This window comes from Papio anubis, chromosome 7, assembly GCF_008728515.1.
Source record: "Papio anubis isolate 15944 chromosome 7, Panubis1.0, whole genome shotgun sequence".
NCBI lineage: Eukaryota > Metazoa > Chordata > Mammalia > Primates > Cercopithecidae > Papio > Papio anubis.
This window is the reverse complement of record NC_044982.1, coordinates 126,118,764-126,139,634: the sequence shown is the minus strand read 5'-3', so window position 1 is coordinate 126,139,634 and position 20,871 is coordinate 126,118,764. Positions and strand designations below refer to the sequence as shown.

At 40.5% G+C, this 20,871-nt stretch overlaps 1 protein-coding gene across 2 annotated transcripts in view; it reads left to right on the top strand.

Moving 5' to 3' along the window:
- RAB8B (RAB8B, member RAS oncogene family) overlaps nucleotides 1-20,871 on the top strand; it is a 78,056-nt gene that overhangs the window by 44,178 nt on the left and 13,007 nt on the right. For both annotated transcript variants that reach the window (XM_003901030.5, XM_003901031.5), the window contains exons 2-3: nucleotides 10,578-10,638; nucleotides 15,680-15,740. In XM_003901030.5, coding sequence (XP_003901079.1) covers nucleotides 10,578-10,638; nucleotides 15,680-15,740 — 122 coding nt within the window. The remainder of the gene's footprint in view (nucleotides 1-10,577; nucleotides 10,639-15,679; nucleotides 15,741-20,871) is intronic.

Below are 20,871 nucleotides of genomic sequence, written 5' to 3'. Positions count from 1 at the left end.
TCATCAAGTCACAGCTCATGCTGGAGGTCAGGAGAACTAGCTGGCCCTAGAGAGAGAGTTCCGAAGGCCAAGAAAAGTACTCTTTCCCACACTCCAGCAATGGTATCCTTTCACCCATTCACAAACCCAGGGGCAACCTCCCTATTCTCTTGAAACAGAAAAGATTATGTTATTAACATCTGTTGACTGACTAGTTTAACTTTAGTGTAAAAGACTCTTGTCAATCTGGCCCTTTCCCATGTTCAATTATATCTAATTTGTGGAATGAAAAGTGGCCCAGTACTGCTCATTCCAAGTTCCTTTTCCCTGTTAGATCTGTTAACTATGGACTTGGGCCAGGTTGGAAGTTTCCTTCTCTCTGTTTTGCTGGCCAAGCCCTTCCCCTCAGCTGCCTCCAGCGACATCACTGGTTGCTGAGAAATCGCTGATAAGCAGTACTCTGGGTAAGTGCTTGCTCCTTACCCCTCACTGGTGCCTCATGGTGAGGTATCTGGGAGCTCTGGTGCCCTGTGGGTTGCCCTGGACAATGCAGAAACCTCAAATACCCAACTGCCTTCTCCTCAGAGGTGCAGGAAAGAGCCTTCTGGCCCAAACCTCCCACCCCAAGGGTGTGGCAATGGCTTGTCTGCCTTCTTCACTTGAATGGAAAATCAGAACTCCTTTGTTCTTCCTGCCAGAGTGCCACTCCCAACAGTGACCCAAATGTGTATTCTTCACTTTTTCTTGGTCCAAGTCAAAACTCCTTTTCCACGAGGTGGAGAAGAAAAGTCCCCAAACCCCCTGCTTGAAATCAGAGTAGCTAGCATTCCTTGCCACCCCAGTTCCCTGCTCTGCCCCTCACTTTCTGAACTTGATCCAATCTGAACTTGATCCAGTATTAGTTATCTGGAAATCTGACGTGTGAAGGCATGCATTCATTAATGGTGGTAGAAAAATCAACCAAAATTTCAGAGATAAAATGTACCCTAGAAGATTTAGTCAGGGAAAGAGCAGGCACTGCCATACCACCCTTGTTCGATACAAAGAAGGGCTGTAAGCCATTGGTGACCAGGGATGGATAGGGTGGGCTACCAAGGGCTCACAGGACCTCTTTATACTGTATTAAATAAGGGCGATAGAGCCTCCTTTTCACCTGACTAAATCTTGTAAGGTACCCCTCATCTCTAAAATTTGCTTTGGTTTTTAACTGCCATTAATGAACATGCCTCCATGTATGTTTTCCAGGTTACTAATATTTGCTTTTTAAAAGAATTTCAAAAACTTTTAGACCTATTAAAGTATAGCTAATATAAAACATTCCCATGTCCATGTACCCACCACTCAATTTTGGAAATAATAAATTATAGAGTCGAAGTCCTCTATGAATCCCTCCTCTTCCATTTCTCTCTAGAGGTAACATTGAGTATTATCCTCAATTTGTTAATAATCATTCCTATCCATGTTTTATACTTTAATTATACATATATATGAATGATAATACTGTTGTGTTGGTATTTTAAATATTTTTTCAGAAATATACAAATTGGTTTGACTGTATATTTCTGCAACTTGTTCTTTTCACTTACCGTCATCTTTTTAGATTCATCTATGTTGATAAATATGGCTTTTGTTCACTGCTCAAGTATTCCTTCTCTTCTTGTGTACCAAGGCATTCTGCAGTTGGTGGACATTTAAGTTGTTGCCTGTGTTCTATACTATGACCCTTAAAGAAGAGGTTTCCCCACCAAGATGTGGACATTCTTGTACGTATCTCTTGTATTCCTCTTTGGGAAGGCCTGATCTTTCAGTGCCAAAACTTGATTTTAACCTAACCTTTTTTTGTTGGTCTTCATGAATCTGGGTAAATTGCTGCGTCTCTCTCGGCCTCAGTTTCCTTAGCTACACAGACAGGACTCAACTAAATGATCTCTAAAGTACTTCTCAAGTCTGTAATTCTGTGATTCTCTTTCATACTTATTTCCCTGTCTCCTTATGTTATAAGCAACCATTTAGCGTAAGAGTCAATTCAGGAAAGCAAAATCCATTAGAGAGAGAGAGAGTTTTTAAATTCAAAATGAAAATGTCTTTGAGTCATTCCCTTGGGAATGTTTTCTTACAATTTATATTTCCTATTGTATTGACTAGATAAATATTAATGAGGAAACTGGGACTACTTTAAAACCATCAAAAAATGAATGTTGAGGCATATTTGAACAACATGGAAATACCTTTGGAATCTTGCCTCCTACACTTAGATGTTGGATTGTATTTCCAGCTGGGTGGGCTGCATGCCTCCTGGTGGGTCATGGATTGCTCATGAGTCAGGATGACTCAGGGACGTCATTTTGAACATGAATTATTATATCATGTGCTGCCAAAAAATGATTCTCTCAAAAAGACTTTTGAAATACAAAAAGGCTTTTTTAAAAAATTGTGGGTACATAGTAGATGTATATATTCATGGGTTACATGAGATATTTTGATACAGGCATGCAGTGAGTAATAATAATCACATCAGGGCAAATGGAATATCCATCACTTCAAGCATTTTTATCCTTTGTGTTACAAACATTCCAATTATACTCGTAGTTATTTTAAAATGTATAATTAAATTATTTTTGATTATAGTCACCCTGTTGTCCTAGCAAATACTAGGTCTTATTCTTTCTAACTGTTTTTTGTACCCATTAACCATTACCACTTTCCCCTACCCCCCACTACCCTTCCCAACCTAACCATTCTTCTACTCTTTACCTCCATGAATTCAATTATTTTGATTTTTAGCTCCCACAAATAAATTAGAACTTGTGAAGTTTGTCTTCCTGTACCTGGCTTATTTCACTTAATATAATGACCTCCAGTTCCATCCATGTTGATGCAAATGACAGGATCTCATTCTCTTTATGGCTGAATAGTACTCCATTGTGTATATGTACCACATTTTCTTTGTCCATTCATCTGTTGATGGATGCTTAGATTGCTTCCAAATCTTGGCTATTTGGAATAGTGCTTCAATAAGCATGGGAGTGCAGTTATTTCTTTGACATACTCATTTCCTTTCTTTTGGAGCAGGATTGCTGGGTCATATGATGGCTCTATTTTTAATTTTGTGAGGAACCTTCAAACTGTTCCCCATAGTGGCTGTACTAATTTACATTCCCACGAACAGTGTACAAGGGTTCCCTTTTCTCCACATCCCTGCCAGCGTTTGTTATTGCCTGTCTTTTGGATAAAAGCCATTTTAACTGGGGTGAGATGATATCTCATTGTAGTTTTGATTTGCATTTCTCTGATGATCAATGATGTTGAGTACCTTTTCATGTATCTGTTTGCCATTTGTATGTCTTCTTTTGAAAAATGTCTGCTTATGTCTTCTGCTCATTTTAAAATCAGATTATTAGATTTTTTTCCTGTAGAGCTGTTTGAGCTCCTTATATATTCTGATTATTAATAGCTTCTCAGATGGGTAGTTTGCAAATATTTTTTCCCATTCTGTGGGTTGTCTCTTCACTTTGCTGATTGTTTCCTTTGCTGTACAGAAGCTTTTTAACTTGATGTGATCCTGTTTGTTCATTTTTACATTGGTTGGCTGTGCTTGCAGAGTATTACTCTAGAAATATTTGCCCAACCCAGCGTCCTGGAGAGTTTCGACAATGTTTTCTTTTAGTAGTTTCATAATTTGAAGTCTTAGATGTAAGTCTTTAATCCATTTTGATTTGATTTTTGTGTATGGTGGGGGTTAGGGGTCTAGTTTCATTCTTCTGCATACAGATATCCAGTTCTCCCAGCACCATTTATCCCCCAGTGTATGTTCTTGGCACCTTTGTCAAAATGAGTTCACTGTAGATGTATAGATTTATCTCTGGGTTCTCTATTCTGTTCCACTGATGTATGTGTCTGTTTTTATGCTAGTATCATGCCATTTTGGTTACTATAGCTCTGTAGTATAATTTAAACAAAGGGCTTTTTGACCTTAGGGATAATGCCCTTCAATAACTATGTTTTTTGAGATTGTATAGTTCTTTTAAATTAAAAAAAATAAATAAATAAAGTTGCTCCCTTACTGCCAGGATAACCTCTGGTTCTTGCTGCTGTTGGTGTGATAGCCCCCTCCTTCTTTCCAGTCTCCAGTCATCTGGGGCTAGGGGATAAGCCATGTCTTTGGAGTTGTGAACTCAAGGACTCTTCTAGCAGCTATGGTCACAGTTCAGCACAGAGATGTTGTGGCAGCTACTTGGGCTTCTCATTGTCCCCTTTTTCTTTCTTATTTTCTAGTTCTTAGCCAAACACTACATGAAATTGCCTTCAGAGAAGTACTACAGTTTCTCATTAAATGTAATAGCATTCATGACAGGGTAGTAGTGCAGCTCTTTCATATAGATATGAATATAAAATTTGTCCTTTCATATAGCTATGAATATAAAATTTTATTAATGAGATAGGTTTGAGTATTATATAGAGGATATATAATATGTATATAATATAGAGATACTATGATTTTTCTCAATAGCCTTTCTATTCTATTTTCAGCAGCCTATGGATTCTAGGAGTGACCCAGGTCCAGGGATAGGCCTTGATTAATCTAAATTTAGAGAATGGATTTAGATTAATCCAATCTTGGTAATTCTCCGTGGCAGTGATTAGTTCAGAATTCAGCCTTAGCCTGCCAGAACATGACATTCCCATGATTATAAGTCCAGAAATGAGACATGAAGGAAAACTCACTGGAGGCTTTGGGGAAACGCTTTCTCACTTTTGAGAGGCAGAGGAAAATAATCTATTTTCATCTGGTATTGCTGTTGTGGTCAGGAACTGCTGTCAGTCAAGAGTGTGAAATTGATACTCCCTGGACGGCAGAGCCCAGGGAGGTGCAGAAAAGGGAGCTGGAGCCCTAGATTGAGCCATCTCTGAACCCCAGCTCACCACTGAGCTTGTTGTGGATGAGTCAACAAATTACCTTAAGCTAGTTTGATTTGGGGTTTCTGTATTTGCAGTTGAAAGCATCCTAATTATATTATCATTTTACAGCTAATTATTCTTTTAATCCCTGGAGTAGCATCAGGAAATTATCTTTGCTTTAAATTTTAACATGAATGTTAATTCACTACTGATATTATTGTCAAGCTAATTGTATTGTGTCTTTATTTTCTTATTGAAATAAGATTTCTCAGCATCCTTACTATTGTAACTATAATATATTAAGAAATTTCCAAAGTTTTTTTTTTTTTTAAGACAGAGTCTCACTCTGTTGCCTGGACTGGAGTGTGGTGGTGCAACCTCACCTCACTGCAACCTCCACCTCCTGGGTTCAAGTGATTCATTCTCCTGCCTCAGCCTCCCCGCTAGCTGGGATTACAGGCACCCGTCACCACACCCAGCTAATTTTTATATTTTTAGTAGAGTAGGGGTTTCACCATGTTGGCCAGGCTGACCAACTCCTGACCTCAGGTGATCCGCCCGCCTTGGCCTCCCAAAGTGCTGGGATTACAGGCATGAGCTACCGCACCTGGCCAAATTTCCAAAGTTTTTAAAGCCATCTTCACCCTTAGTAGTGTATAATGTTTACTTAAATATGTAAGAGTACTTACCCTTTAATTTAGTTACTGTACACATGTTTCTGTGCATAACTTAACGGGCAAAGAGAGGATAGAGTCTTTGCATGATCTGAGAGCAATTGCAGGGCACTATGTTAATAAAACCCAATGACACAGGATTAAATCACTGTGCAAAAGCCAGGTCTTAAGGTAGGAATGGGCATGGCTGAGTGAAGAGCTGAGGAGAGAAGAGAGAGAATTACATGGGTGGAATGGCATCCTCAGAGAAGGCTGCAAAGTGAGGTGGTCATGCAGGAGTGGAGGAAAGGAGGTATGGGGCCCACTGAAAGAAGCAAAAGGCCTCGTGTGGAGAAACTCTGAGGTTTGCAGTGTCAGGAGAATGGTGCATCTGGTGGGAAAGGCTGTATCACCAGGCTGAAGAAGTTGGCTCCGTGGCTTCTTAAATAGTACAGCGACATTACCACATGGATTGTTGCAAGTTATTCTAGAAGTGGCATATAGGGGAATTAGACCAGGGAGAGATGTTGGCACAGTATCCTGGAAAGCTATTACAAATAATCCATGCATGAAGTGACAAGAGCTGTCGGGTTATAGACTCTCAATGTGTAATCTCTTAGGTTTATATGGAATTTCAGAGATCCCAGAGCACGTTCACATAAATCATCTAATTTATCTAATTAGATCCTGTCAACCCTTTTTTATGGATGAGGATATGTAGATTCAGAGCAGTCAAGCAGCCTGTTCACAAGTTTTTAGTGACAGAACCTAACCTACAGTTCAGTGCTTTTCAATGAATTTTTACCACTTTTAGTGAAATTCTTACTTTCTAAAACTATTGCCTATTTTAGGTCCCCACTTACTTTTTTTTTCCATGTTGTGCTAATTTGAATTTGTTCTACAGCGCTTGTCTGTCAATTGGCCCTTGACAGCAGCATAAGCAAAAGCTAAATGCCATAGTTCACAGCTCTTACAAACATCGAAAACCTTTGAGCAGTGAAAAGATGGCTAAGTATCACCATCTTGTAGAACTTCTCACATAACTAAAAGATAATGTTCCTAACAAATACAAAAAAAAAAAAAAAAAAAAAAAGCCTCTGTCAGTAGAAAGTTTTTGAAGTGTTTTAGATGAATGGAGAGTGAGACTTTAAGGAGCCTCAAATTGGCATTGTTGAGTAAAGGTGGTAAAGTTGCCCATGACTTCCAATTACAGGCAAAATCAACCTTAAAAGAACAGGAGTTACTATCTTTTAAGGAAAGTATTAATCTGAACAAATATTCTGGTATATGATGTATTTTATTTAAAATGTGAATGAAGGTCGGGCAGGCTAGCTCATGCCTGTAATCCCAGCACTTTGGGAGGCTAAGGCAGGTGGATCACATGAGGCCAGGAATTCGAGACCAGTCTGGTCAACATGGTGAAACCCCGTCTCTACTGAAAATACCAAAGTTAGCTGGGTGTGGTGGAGCACACCTGTAATCCCAGCTAGTCGGGAGGCTGAGGCAGGAGGCAGGAGAATCTCTTGAACCCAAGAAGCAGAGGTTGCAGTGAGCCAAGATCACGCCACTGCACTCCAGCCTGCACGACAGAAGGAGACCCGTCTCAAAAAAATAAATAAATAAAATAAGTGAATGAACTCTTCAGTGGTGAAATGTTGAACATTAGCCTTCTAATTAATTTATTCAAGTATACAGCAGGCATTTTGAAAGTCATTATTTTTTATTTTGGTAAAAAACATAATATGTAAGTTGCAATCTTAGCCATTTTTAAGTGTACAGTTCAGTAGTTTTACACATGTTCACACTGTTGTGCAAATGATCTCTGGAACTATTTCATCTAGCAAATCTGAAACTCCAAACCTATTAAACAACTATTCCTTTCCCCCTCCCTCCAGATCCTGGTAACTACCATTGTACTACTATTCTGTTTCTATGGATTTGGAAAGTCATGAATTGTTTTAAAATGTTAATCTGAAGAAACACGTATTGAGTACATACCAGGTGCTGGGCATTCTTCTTGATGCCAGGCGCAGAGAGAGGTAAAGGTTGGAGGAGGATTCCCAGAGGGTCTTTGTTACACTGGATTTGGTGGCATGTAAAACGTAAATCAAAATAAAAATCAATGTCTATTAAATCTTACATGAGTAATGGAAACAGGACATTTTGTCAGATGCTAGCAGTAATATTTATGCTGAGTTGCTGAGTTTTGTGTCACCTTTCCAGACCCTGAAATGCTGAGGGAGGTACCTTAACAGAGAAAATGTGAGCCAGATAACTTGGGAATATTGGTTATCAGATTGTATTAGGTTGGTGCATAAGTAATTGTGGTTTTTGCCATTCTTTTTAATGGCAAAAACCGCAATTACTTTTGCACCAACCTAATACTTATTAATAATTTGTGATTGTTAGTGAGGGGAAATAATGATTGAGAAGGTGTTCTGCTAAATTAGCTTGGGTGTGATTGTTGCCTATTTCAAGACTCACAAGAGTATCTAAAAAGGCTCCCTGGGGGAAAAGTACCACACAGAGAAAAAGGGGGGAAATTCAGTTGGTTTATGTCTATGCATTGTATAAAGCTGGAGCTAGGAAGCAGCCTTTTGGGGTGCTTTCATTGTTTATATGAAGAAACATTGTAGTAACTTAGCAGTTGAATGTTCCCCACCTAAAAAAACTGGAGTTGGCTGGGCACAGTGGCTCACGCCTGTAATCCTAGCACTTTGGGAGGCCGAGGCGGGTGGATCACAAGGTCAGGAGTTCGAGACCATCCTGGCCAACATGGTGAAACCCCATCTCTACTAAAAATACAAAAAGTTAGCTGGGCACAGTGGTGCATGCCTGTAGTCCCAGGTACTCGGGAGGCTGAGGCAGGAGAATCACTTGAACCCGGGAGGCGGAGGTTGTAGTGAGCCGAGATCGCCCCACTGCACTCCCGCCTGGCAACAGAGTGAGACTCCGTCTCAAAAAACAAAACAAACAAAACTGGAGTTAATGTTTAAGTCAATCTAGAGGATACGTAATTTACATGTTTTCCTGAAATTTCTTGGAAACCACTTTAAGGGGTTCTGTATAGCAGTGGTCCCCAACCTTTTTGGCACCAGGGACTGATTTCATAGAAGACAATTTTTCCTCCAGTGACTGGAGGTGGTAGTGGTGTGGGAGTGGGGGTGGTTTAGGAATGATTCAAGCGCATTACTTGTTTATTATTATGCACTTATATTATATTTTTATTACATTGTAATATATAGTGAAATAATTATACAACTCACCAAGGTAGAATCAGCTGGAGCCGTGAGCTTGTTTTCCTGCAACAAGATGGTCCTATCTGGGGGTGATAGAAGACAGTGACAGATCATCAGGCATTAGATTCTCATAGGAGTGTACAACCTAGATCTGCCGCATGTACAGTTCACAATAGGGTTTGCGCACCTATGAGAATCGAATGCCACCGCTGATCTGACAGGAGGCTGAGCTTAGGCGGCAATGCAAGTAATGGGGAGCAGCTGTAAATACAGATGAAGCTTCTCTCACTTGCCTGCCACTCATCTCCTGCTGTGCAGCCCAGTACTGGTCTGTGGCCCAGGGGTTGAGAACCCCTGCTGGATAGAATGCAAAATAATAGAAAAATCTAAACAAAGCTGAGTAGCCAGATGATGAGGATTTGGCAAATTGCAACTAAGTTGTATTCACTAACTGGTCTCCTCAGAAAGCTTATTCCTAATATATGACAGAGCTTGCTGATATTTGTCAAGGGCTTTGTGGTTCCTTGTCATTGACAGTGATAAATAAGTTTTGAACTACCATAGTGGGGGAAAATATGTGAGGGAAGGGTTGAACTTTTGAAGTGCCAGAGCCCTTCAAAAGGCATAGCCCTTCGAAAGCCAAAACTCTTGGCTTCAGGTTAGAATCATCTGGGAAACTTAAAAATTACCAGTGCCCAGGTCCCACCCTTGACTAATTAAGTCACAATCTCAGAATTTGGGGAAGGGGGTGGGCCTAATCGTGAATTTTTGTGTGTGTTTTTTTTTAAATATTTCTCAGTCATCTTAGTCCATTTTCTGCTGCTATGACAGAATACCTGAAACTGCATAGTTTATAATGAACAGAAATTTATTTAGCTTATAGTTCTGGAGGCTGGGAACTCCAAGGGTATGGCATCAGCATCTGTTGAGGACCTTCATGCTTCATTGTCTCATGCTGGAAGATTGGAAAGGGAAGTACGCTCGTGCAGAAAAGAATGTAGGAGGAGCAGGACTCACTTTTATAAAAACCCACTCAAGATAACTCACTCCTGTGATAAGGACAATCCATTCTTACAGGCTCCACATGAATCAGCTCTGAAAGGTCCCACCTCTTAGTACTTAGTATCTCTAAGGTCCCACAATGGCAATCTAATTTCAACGTGAGTTTTGGAGAGGACATTCAGATCATAGTACCAGGCAATTCGAGAGTACAGTTAGGGCTAAAGTCTATTCTGCCTGTTTTCAGCTCTAGCAAGTAATCTGTGGGGAACATTTATTAAAATATGTATAAAATACTTGCTAACTGTTTAAAATAGATATGCAGGCTTTCCCTCCCGTACTGTCAAATATGCAGATTTTTTTCCATAGTCAATTGCAAAATCTGAATAAAAAAATGGAAGAGGATGGAGGAATATTCTTTAAAGAGGTCCCATAGCCTTCTTTAGGAAAGGATTGGGGTTGAGGAGTAGATAGGAAGCATTGTTTACATGTACTTCAGGAAGTTGGAAATATGGCATGTTCTCAATCTATCTAAATTATATAACTTTGCAGGATGTGATCCATTTGTGTCAGAATAATGAGGCATATAATACGTTGCATTTAACATGTGTGGGAATTCTTTGCTGAGTAATTAGCATTCCTTTCTCCAGCCTGTATTCAGAGGAAACATACCATTCACACCCTCTCTGTGTTCACATTTTCCAGTGCGTTGGAGAGCTTTTTTTCAATAGAAATCTTTGTCCTCTTCTAATGAGACTTGGATTACATCTGAAGAAACTTAACATATCTTTCTTTGTTTTTCTGGCAGGAATTGATTTTAAAATCAGAACGATAGAACTAGATGGAAAGAAAATTAAGCTTCAGATATGGTAAGTAAACACACACACAGAGTTTCTGCTTTAATTGGGAATTGAAAGTAGGAATTAAATGTGAATTATAATAAGTTAGAGTCATCTTGTGATAGCTAAAACATCTTTTCTTTATCAGAAGCAAGAGGAAATAAGTAAGTATCGGGAATCCTTCAAAGGTATCTCCACCAAGAGCTGGGAAGGTGAGAAAGGGTACTAACTGTTGGAGCCAGAAGAGATCCCATAGCTCATCTTTCCGAAACTACAATTTTTGAGGGGAGGAAACTAAATTCTAAGGAATGCAGATTACTTCTTCGTCACAGTTGTTGTAGCTTTGAAATCTGGTAAGACAAAGTAATCACGCTGTAGGAACCTTTGGCAGGAAGTACAGATCTAGGTTCTAGCCATGATGCCTCCACATTGACGGCTTTGGGCCCGTTATTTCCCTTCTCGGTCTCACCTTTTCCTCACTTGTAAATTGGTTGGATTGATGACACTGGAGGTTCCCCTCCAGCTATGATATTTTATGATTTATTTGCATATTTCTTATTAAGTAGAAAAATGAAGACTGAGAAAAAAAAGAAAAAAATTATGTCATAGTTCAGGCTGCTCTGTAAGATATTTTTAAACACACTTTTTTTCTCATACATAGCACAGTACTTCTGACACCAGATGTCAGGGGGTTTCCCCTACCAACACCAGGTAATTCTCCAGCCGATGCCAATTGGATGTCCTATACTTTTTAATTTTCTTTTTCTTTCTGGGTTGTCCTATAATTGAAGTCAATTCTGATACTGTCTACCTGGAGATAGCGTCAGATCCCACAGGTTGAGGGCTGGGTCCCGCAGTGTCCCCACTTCAGCTGCCAGTTGCAAGTACAGGTTAAGTATCCCTTATCCAAAATGCTTGGGAACAGAAGTGTTTCCGATTTTGGATTTTCTTGGATTTTGGAATATTTGCATATACATAATGAGATATCTTGGGGGTGGGACTCAAGTCTAAACACGAAATTCATTTATGTTTCATATACAGCTGATACACATGAAGCTGAACATAACTTTATACAATATTTTAATTTTTTTTTTTTGAGACGGAGTTTCGCTCTTGTTGCCCAAGCTGGGGTGCAATGGCGTGATCTCAGCTCACTGCAATGTCCACCTCCCGGATTCAAGTGATTCTCCTGCCTCAGCCTCCTGAGTGGCTGGGATTACAGGCATGCGCCACCATGCCCTGCTATTTTTTTGTATTTTTAGTAGAAACGGAGTTTCTACATGGTAGCCAGATGGTCTTGAACTCCTGACCTCAGGTAATCCGCTCGCCTTGGCCTCCCAAAGTGCTGGGATTACAGGTGTGAGCCACTGCGCCTGGCCAATGAAATTTTTTGAATAAACTGTGTTGTATGCCTACATTTTGACTGTGACCCATCACATGAGCTCAGGTGTGGAATATTCCACTGTGGCATCATGTCAGCACTCAAAAAGTTTTGGATTTGGGAGCATTTTAGATTTTGGATTTTCAGATTAGGGATACTCAATTGTAGTAGGTTGTCACCTCTACTTCTGACCGACTGGCTATAAATTGGGATTCTGATGACCCCTCCTCTGATTCCTTTAATTTACTAGAGCAGCTTACAGAACTCAGGGAAACACTTTATTTGTGTTTACCCGTTTATTATTGCAAGGAATACAGATGAACAGCCAGATGGAAGAGATGCACAGGGCAAGGCCTGTGGGAAGGGGTGAGGAACTTCCACACTTCCTTCCTTGTGGGAGGGGGCATCTACCTTCCAAGCACATCCAGCACCTCCACGTGTCTCACTATCCTGAAACTCTCCAAACCCAGTCCTTTTGGATTTTTATGGAAGCTTCCTTATGTAGCCATGATTGATTACATCGTGGGCCATTGGTGATTAAGTCAACCTTTAGCCCCTCTCCCTTCTCCAGAGGTTGGGTGGTAGGACTGAAGTTCCAGCCCACCTATTAGTTGGTTGGTTCTCCTGGCAACCAGCCTCCTATCCTGGGGCTGGACAGGAGCCCCAGCCACCAGTTATTTCATTAGCACACAAAAAGAACTTAAACACTTTGTTGGAGAGTCCAAGAATTTTACTATCTGTGTGCCAAGAATCAGGAGCAGAGACCAAATATGTTTCTTATTTTATGTATTTCTTACTGTATCACACTATCACAACTACTATAACAAAAATACCATAGACGGGTGTCTTAAACAATAAACATTTATTTCTCACAGTTCTGGAGGCTGGGAAATCCAAGATCAGGGTGCCAGTAGATCCAGCGTCTAGTGAAGGCTTGCTTCCTGATTTGTAGACAGCTATCTCACTTGTATCCTCACATGGCCCAGAGAGAGATCATCTCTCTGGTGTCTCTCAGAAGAGCACTAATCCCTTTCACAAGGGCTCCACCCTCATGACCTAATTACCTCCCAAATTTCCCCTATCTAAATACCATCACATTGAGGATTAGGCTTCAACATATAAATGTTGGAGGAACACAAACTATCAGTCCTTAGGATGTTTCCCAACTCTAATGTTGCAATATACAAGGCAAAGATCTTATGATTACCCAACTCTGGTTCATAAACTCCTGAAGAATCTGTCCAACTACAATGAATAAATATGGTTCCTCCAGATTGCTAGATTGAATATTTTTGACATGAACTCAGAAGCTCTTCTTAGATTTTTTTTTAACCTCCTAGAAGCTGGTTTAATTTCTTTCAGTTCAGTGCCTTGCATGGAGCCATATAGATTTGGAGCTTTGGGGAGGTTTTTGGTGATGTTTGCAGATCTAATGTGTAATGATGACAGCAGTAGACAAAACGTAGAATTCAGAGCAGCACTGACTAAGAATGAGGCAGGGCTAAAGAGTAAAGTTACACATATTAGCTTTTGCCTTAGGCTCTATTTCTTTTTTGAATCTCAGAACTGGGATAGAAGAAGAATATCCCCCAGCCCTTCTTTTATAGAGAAGGAAACAGGGACTGAGAGTGATTAGGTCCACCTGAGGGCATATGTGATGAAGCTGGGACAACTACTCAACTGCCCTGTAACGTAGTGATTAGCTTCCTAGTGGTTTCCAGTGTACTTCATTGGAAAATGTTATGAAGGTTACTATAGGCTGCCCTTTCCATCCATTGGTATTGAACAAGATGCCAAATATTTTACAGATTTAAAAAATTACATCTTTTCTCATGATCCCTACCTTGGGTTTCTCAGAGAATTTCTGACTCTGTGCTGTATAGTCCTGATCATAAGTGTTTCTAGGAGCCTGTGTGTGATCAGCTAATTATAACTTAATAGAGAGTAGCCACAACATCATGGCACTCTCTCTCATTACTCTCAGCAATAAAATTGTCTCCATTCAGTCCTCACAACTTACATTTAGAGTGGTAATGTTTTTCTTCCATCCTCACTGCAAAGCGGGTTCTAGGTCAGCAGTGTGTTCAAATCAAGAAAATATCGTTAGTCTATCCAAAAGTGCTTGGCTTCCATTTCCCCATGATTTGTTAGCTGTGCATCAAACAAGTGCCCCATGTATCTAATGCTGATCAAAGAGAATGACAAGATAAGATAACTTTTGTGTGAGGCCTGGCCCAGAGCTGAACAGCTGAGACCTAAGATGCTTGTCTCCTTCAAGAGTATGAGCTGGGCGGGGCGCGGTGGCTCACACCTGTAATCCCAGCACCTTGGGAGACCGAGGCGGGTAGATCACAAGGTCAGGAGTTGGAGACCATTCTGGCCAATATGGTGAAACCCCGTCTCTACTAAAAATACAAAAATTAGCTGGGTGTGGTGGCAGGCGCCTGTAGTCCCAGCTACTCGGGAGACTGAGGCAGGAGAATTGCTTGAACCCGGGAGGCAGAGGTTGCAGTGAGCCAAGATCGTGCCACTGCACTCCAGCCTGGGCAACAGAGCGAGACTCTGTCTCAAAAACAAACAAATAAATAAATAGTATGAGCTCTTTAGTGGCAGAGCTTGGGCCATAGTTCCTCTGAGCTTGTTTTCTCATCTGCAGAACTTGGATACTGGTAACACCCCCACCCAGTAGCCCACCCTACTGGGCTGTGGTAGACATCACGTGAGTGCAGTGTGAAAGTATTTTGTAAGGTATATGTCTACGTTGAGGTATTTATTGCTTTTTAACTTATGATATTCCCTTGGGCCTTCATCTTTTATTAGGATTTGATATATACTAGATTTCTAGTATATTTCCACAAATGCTGCTTTCTGTCCTGCAATTAAATTGTCTTAGTAGCACAGGGAATTAATTAGCTCTGGCTGGAAGTGGAAAATTTGAGAATATTGATTTTCTCAAGTATCAAGGAAATTTAACTTCCTTTATAGGATTGCTTCTATAAATGAAATCAGAAACTCTTGTATTTTTCAGAATGCATTTTAATGGTATGCCATCAGCTAAAAAGCAAAAATATATGAAAGTTTATAGAGTTTTGACATGTTGTTTATGTTTAGAAGTCTTTGAAAACATTGTCAAAATTTATGTGTTGAACTCCAGGTCCCCATGAAATCATGGGCTCCATAGCTGAACGAGTTCTTAAGGAGATCTATTTTATTGTGCTCTGCTGAGCAGAATGTACACAGTAATAAGTCCAGCTCAACTGCTTGCTTTATACAGAAATCAGACATTCAGGCAAGAAAGCAAAGTGCTTTAATCATTAAGCACTTACAAAAAGGATTATAACTACCTCCGGGAGTCCAAGAATTTAGAATTATTCTCTATTCCCTCCCACGTGTGTTCGACTAATATAACACGCCAGTTCTTAGGAGGATTTTTCTGTCTATTTTTCTGTTGCTGTTTTTATCAAGGTCTGGGTTTTTCACCCAGGTCATTGTGAGCTCTTGACAGGCTCCTGTGGCCACCACCGCCTCCAGCTTGCAGATGTGCAGAGGGCTCCCTTTGTGACTCATTCTCCTTTCCCCTGTGACCACTGCACCCTGAGCAGACCAGAATTACATCTCCTACAGCAGGGTTTCTCCTCAGTGATGCTGGTGATGACTTTAAAAACCACTCTCCTTTGTTTCATATTTTAGGGACACAGCGGGTCAGGAAAGATTCCGAACAATCACAACAGCGTACTACAGAGGAGCCATGGTGAGTGTGTTGTAGGGTTTTGTAACTCTTCAGGTAGAAGGAAAGCATGAATGTTTGTTTGCCAAGATTATAGGATTCAAGCTGGAGTCTAGTACAATGGAGAAAAATACAATTTATGATGGGGAAACAAGACATTTAAAGGGTTTTTTGGTTGTGTTTAGCAACTGTATACTTTGCCAGTGGTCTTCATCATAATAATCAGGTGATTAACTTATAGATGTTCTAGAACTCCTCCACACATTCTGATATGATTCTATATTTTCATTATTTTTCCTTTTATTAATACCTTATGGCAATCTTAGCAAACCACAAGCCCTATGACTAAGTATTCCTTTCTTATACTCTCTTGTCATTCAGCCCTGCCACCATTATCTCTTACCTCACCACCTCCACAACATCCACTGCTGTGGCTCATGTCTCTGTCATCCCCCTGACCACATTCTGCCAGCTGGCCGGAAAGAATCTGGTGAATCTTGACTACCAAGTTCTTTGCTGAATCCAGGCATTTTCCTTGCTGTCATAACTTTGTCACTTGTTATGTTCTATCCTAAGATGTTTCATCTATTCAGTGCACTTTTATTGCTTTTTGGCTCTGGGCAGTGTGATGCTAGGAGTACAGTGGTGAGTAAGGCAGCTTGGAAGCCGCCTTACTTCCATGAGCTGTGCTTAACCATGCCTAGAATGTCAGGTTCAGACCACGGCTTTATCTCTGGTGTTTAGGCCTAAGCCAAGCACAAGTTGGAGTCTTGAATTATGATGAAATCCAGTATGCTCAGAGAGTGTTGAACAACTGAGATCGTGAACCCCAACTGGTAGATTGTAGGGTACCAGCTGCCATCATTCCCAACTCATTGCTTAAAAGATTCTTGTATTCCTGGAGTGGTGCTAGGGTGACAGAGCTGAAGGGGTGATAGCTGTCCCCACGCCTCCAGGAAGATGTGGTCTGAACCCACAGATCCCCTCACTGACATGCTGCCCTTCCTCCTTCACCACCACTCACTCTCCAGTGTTGGAGTAGCATCATAACTCATCCCCACAAGAAGAGTAGGGATTTCTTTTTAAAGCTGAAGTGTACCACTAACCATTTTATGTGTATTTGTTCCGCACACTCCACCCTATAATACTTTTAAGATTGTAAAGGGTCATCGTTTTAATAAAAATAGCTGCCAGCCACTCTCTATTTTGCTTAGACTGGAATCAAAGGGAAGGGGCTTATTATATGTGCCAGGAAGACATTTGTTTGTCGTTTGTTTGTTTCCCCCAGGAAGGAATTTTAGGGATAAAAAGAACGTCATAACAGGGATGATTTGGAATAGTTTACAGGTAATTCTGATTAGAGGCATCTTAGACACACATGCCTTTCTGTTGAGTAGTTTTTTGCATGCTAGGAATGATGTGCTGACACCATTTGCATGCTCATTTTCACTGGAGGGTGGGCAGGGGCACTTAGAATATGAGAGTAAATGTTTCGCTTGAATGTCTGGCTGTAGTCCATTGTATGAAGAAAGAGGGCATGGAAATATATTAAATAATATATTTAGATTTGAGGATTGTCTTTTAATTTATTTACTGCCTAGTCTTTCCTCACATTACTTCAGATAATTAGAAATTGTTGCTATTCTAAATAGTATTATCTTCCACATTTTGAAGGTAGAGATTTCTGTCTTTGTTCTCCTGTATACAATGCCAGTGTCTGACACGTAGTAGAGGCTCAATAAATGCTTGCTAAAGGGGTGAATCGGTGGGATATTTTAGACCTAGAGACCATCTTAGATAAATCTTCAGGAAATCCTGCTGTGCCTCAGTCTTGGATCTCTCAAGTCATCTGTTCCAGTGGGTTGTGGGGCCCGCCATTTTCAGCAAGTAGTGGTTATGGCAGGTTTAGTTTGGTTGATTCAGGTATGTGGCATGTTGACAAGCACTATACTGGAGTCTGTCACCATGTCACTTCAAACACATCAGCAGCATTCATAGGCATAGCAGTGATCCTGATGGACATTTGGGCTTTGGGGAAAAACAGGACCATATCATTACATTATTAACATTTCTCATAGACCAACACCATCTTCTGAATTCTTAGGAAGCTGTTCTTCTTGTAGATATATAGTAGATACATAAAGTTTTAACTGATACACTTGAATTTGTTTTTCTAACTGATTCATAATATCTTATTAGCTTAAAAACATACAAAATAGGTGAATGATTTCTGCTATTGAAACTAAAGATATAAATTAATGATAACTGCCATTTATTGAGTCCAAGCTATGTCCCAGACTCTAGGTGAAGTAGTTTACACATATCTCAGTAGATCCTCAAAACGATCTAGCATGGAAGAAGTATTGTCCTCATTCTGTAAATGAGGTCATGGAGACTGAGAGGAATAAAATAATGTCTACAGGATCTCCCAGTTAATATGTGCTGGAGTCTGAGTTAGGAGCCTCAGACTCTAGAGCTTGTGTTCGTAACACCACACCATGTTCACACTTTCTGTGCTAACCAGTGAAATGAAACTTCATGATGAAATGGCATGTATGATCTGGGTTGTTCACACAGTCCAAAGAATGGTAGAGCTAGGACAATAATTTGGGTAATTTTAATATTGTAGGCAGCCAAACACATTGCATCAGGAATTATGCAGAATCCACTTTGATTTATTTTTATTGTGGTAAAATATACATAATAGAACATTTACCATTTTGACGCTTTTAAAATTTATAGTTCTCTACTTTGACCTTTTTTTTTTTTTTTTTTTTTGAGACAGAGTTTCACTCTTGTTGCCCAGGCTGAAGTGCAATGGCACGATCTCGGCTCACTGCAACCTCCACCTCCCAGGTTCAAGTGATTCTCCTGCCTCAGCCTCCCAAGTAGCTGGGATTACAGGCATGCACCACCACACTCAGCTAATTTTGTATTTTTAATAGAGACAGGGTTTCACCATGTTGGCCAGGCTGGTCTCGAACTCCCGACCTCAGGTGATCCACCTGCCTTGGCCTCCCAAAGTGCTGGGGATTATAGGCGTGAGCCACCACGCCCAGGCTGACCTTTATAAATAAAATTATTTACATTGAGACAATTGTAAAATCGCCTTTCTAGCATGTAACCGAAGTGAAGCATTTGTATTTGAGGCTAGAGGAAGGGAGGATAGAGGAGTTGTTTGTCATTTAAACAATAATGTATGTTTTTCTGGTTGCAAAAAGGATACATATACTATAGGAAACTTTGAAAATCCCAAGAAATCATCTAAAATCCCACTACTCTGAGAGATATATTCTGTTAACATTTAATTTCCTGTATTCTTTGTCTATATGTATATGTGTGTTTTATATGATATATATTTATTTATGTTTATATTTTATATTTACTTACAAAGTTGGAAGCCAGACCTGGAAGGACTTCCCCCTACCATACTAAGGAATTTTAATTTAAATTTGAGTGTAATGGAGAGGTGCTAAAGAGATTTGATCAATGAAGTGATAGCTCTAGTGCCCTTATGGAAAGTGGATTAGAGGAGGCTAAGAATGAAAGCAGGGAAGCTGGATGTGGTTGCTCATGCCCAGAATCTCAGCAGCTCAGGAGGCGGAGGTGGGAGGACTGCTTGAGTTCAGAAGTTTGAGGCCAGCCTGGGCAACATAGTGAGACCTCGTCTCTTAAAAAAAAACAAGAAAGAAAAAAAAAGAATGAAATTCATCAGGGAAATCAATTAAAGATGATGGGAATCCAGGTAAAGACTAATTTGTGAGAATCTGAATAAGGCTGTGTGTGTGATAGGTAAGATTCTGGAATATTTAGGACATTGGGTCTCCAGGACTTAGTGACTGATTGGCTATAGCAAAGAAGACAGCTTCCACATGTGTGCTTGGACTGGCTGACTGGGTTGTATTACTTTCACCAAAATGGTAATACAGGGACAAATAGAAGATTCAAAAGAGACAAGACAACCTCATGTTTTACTTTGTTGAGTTTGCTGTGATCACAGGGGGTATCTATTGGCCAATGTCCAGACAGTGGTCTCTCGAGTACCCCAGCCTAGCCCTTCAGCCTCAGCTTGTGCCCTCCACCCATTAGATCTGTGCAGCCTTGCCAAGCTGACTTTCTTTCACTCAATCCAGTGGTCTCTGGTTCAACATCAGTAAGAGATTTACAATGTTTCTGCTATTTGCCAGGTACCTGGGCTTTCCCTCTTCACCCTAGCTCCTAGTTCTTTGCCTAGTTTAAGTCTACTAAGTTCCCCGGCTTTGGCTTTAATGTCATTTCCTCAGGGAAGCCTCCCCTGCCCACTCCAGCCCCTCAACCAGATTCAATTACATCCCTAGCATATGAGCTCCCCGTGCATCTTCATAGCAATTGTCAAAATTATGATTAGTTGTATAGATATTGGTTCATTGTCTGTTGTCTTTGCTAGCCATCTACAAGAGGAAGAGACCTTTTCTATCTTGTTCATTGCTAGTAGCATCTGGTATAGTATCAGGCACACAGTAGGTGCTCACTAAATATTTGTGTAGTAGATGGACAGGTGAGTAGTTCTAGCACTTAGTACAGAAGTGTGGTCTGGGGGTATAGATTTTGCAATAGCATACCGGTGTTAGTTTAAACATTTGGAAGGTAAACCTTTTAGAAATACCAGACATGGGCCGGGCGCAGTGGCTCACGCCTGTAATCCCAGCACTTTGGGAGACTGAGGTGGGCGGATCACAAGGTCAGGAGATCGAGACTATCCTGGCTAATATGGTGAAACCCCATCTCTACTAAAAATACAAAAACTTAGCCGGGCGTGGTGGCGAGCACCTGTAGTCCCAGCTACTCGGGAGGCTGAGGCAGGAGAATGGTGTGAACCTGGGAGGCAGAGCTTGCAGAGAGTGGAGATCGTGCCCCTGCACTCCAGCCTGGGTGACAGAGGGAGACTGTCTCAAAAGAAAAAAGAAAGAAAGAAAGATATATCAGACATGGAGTCTTTAAAAATATGACGAGAATGCCTTTCATTAAACCAGTATAACAAATACATTGGATTTTAAGTGTCTGTGATGTACTTAGATAGTGACAACCTATTTTTTGATCAACATATATAAAAAATAATTTTAAATCAGTGTAGTCTCAATCTTAGTAGAACAGTAGGAAGCAAGATAGTTTCTAC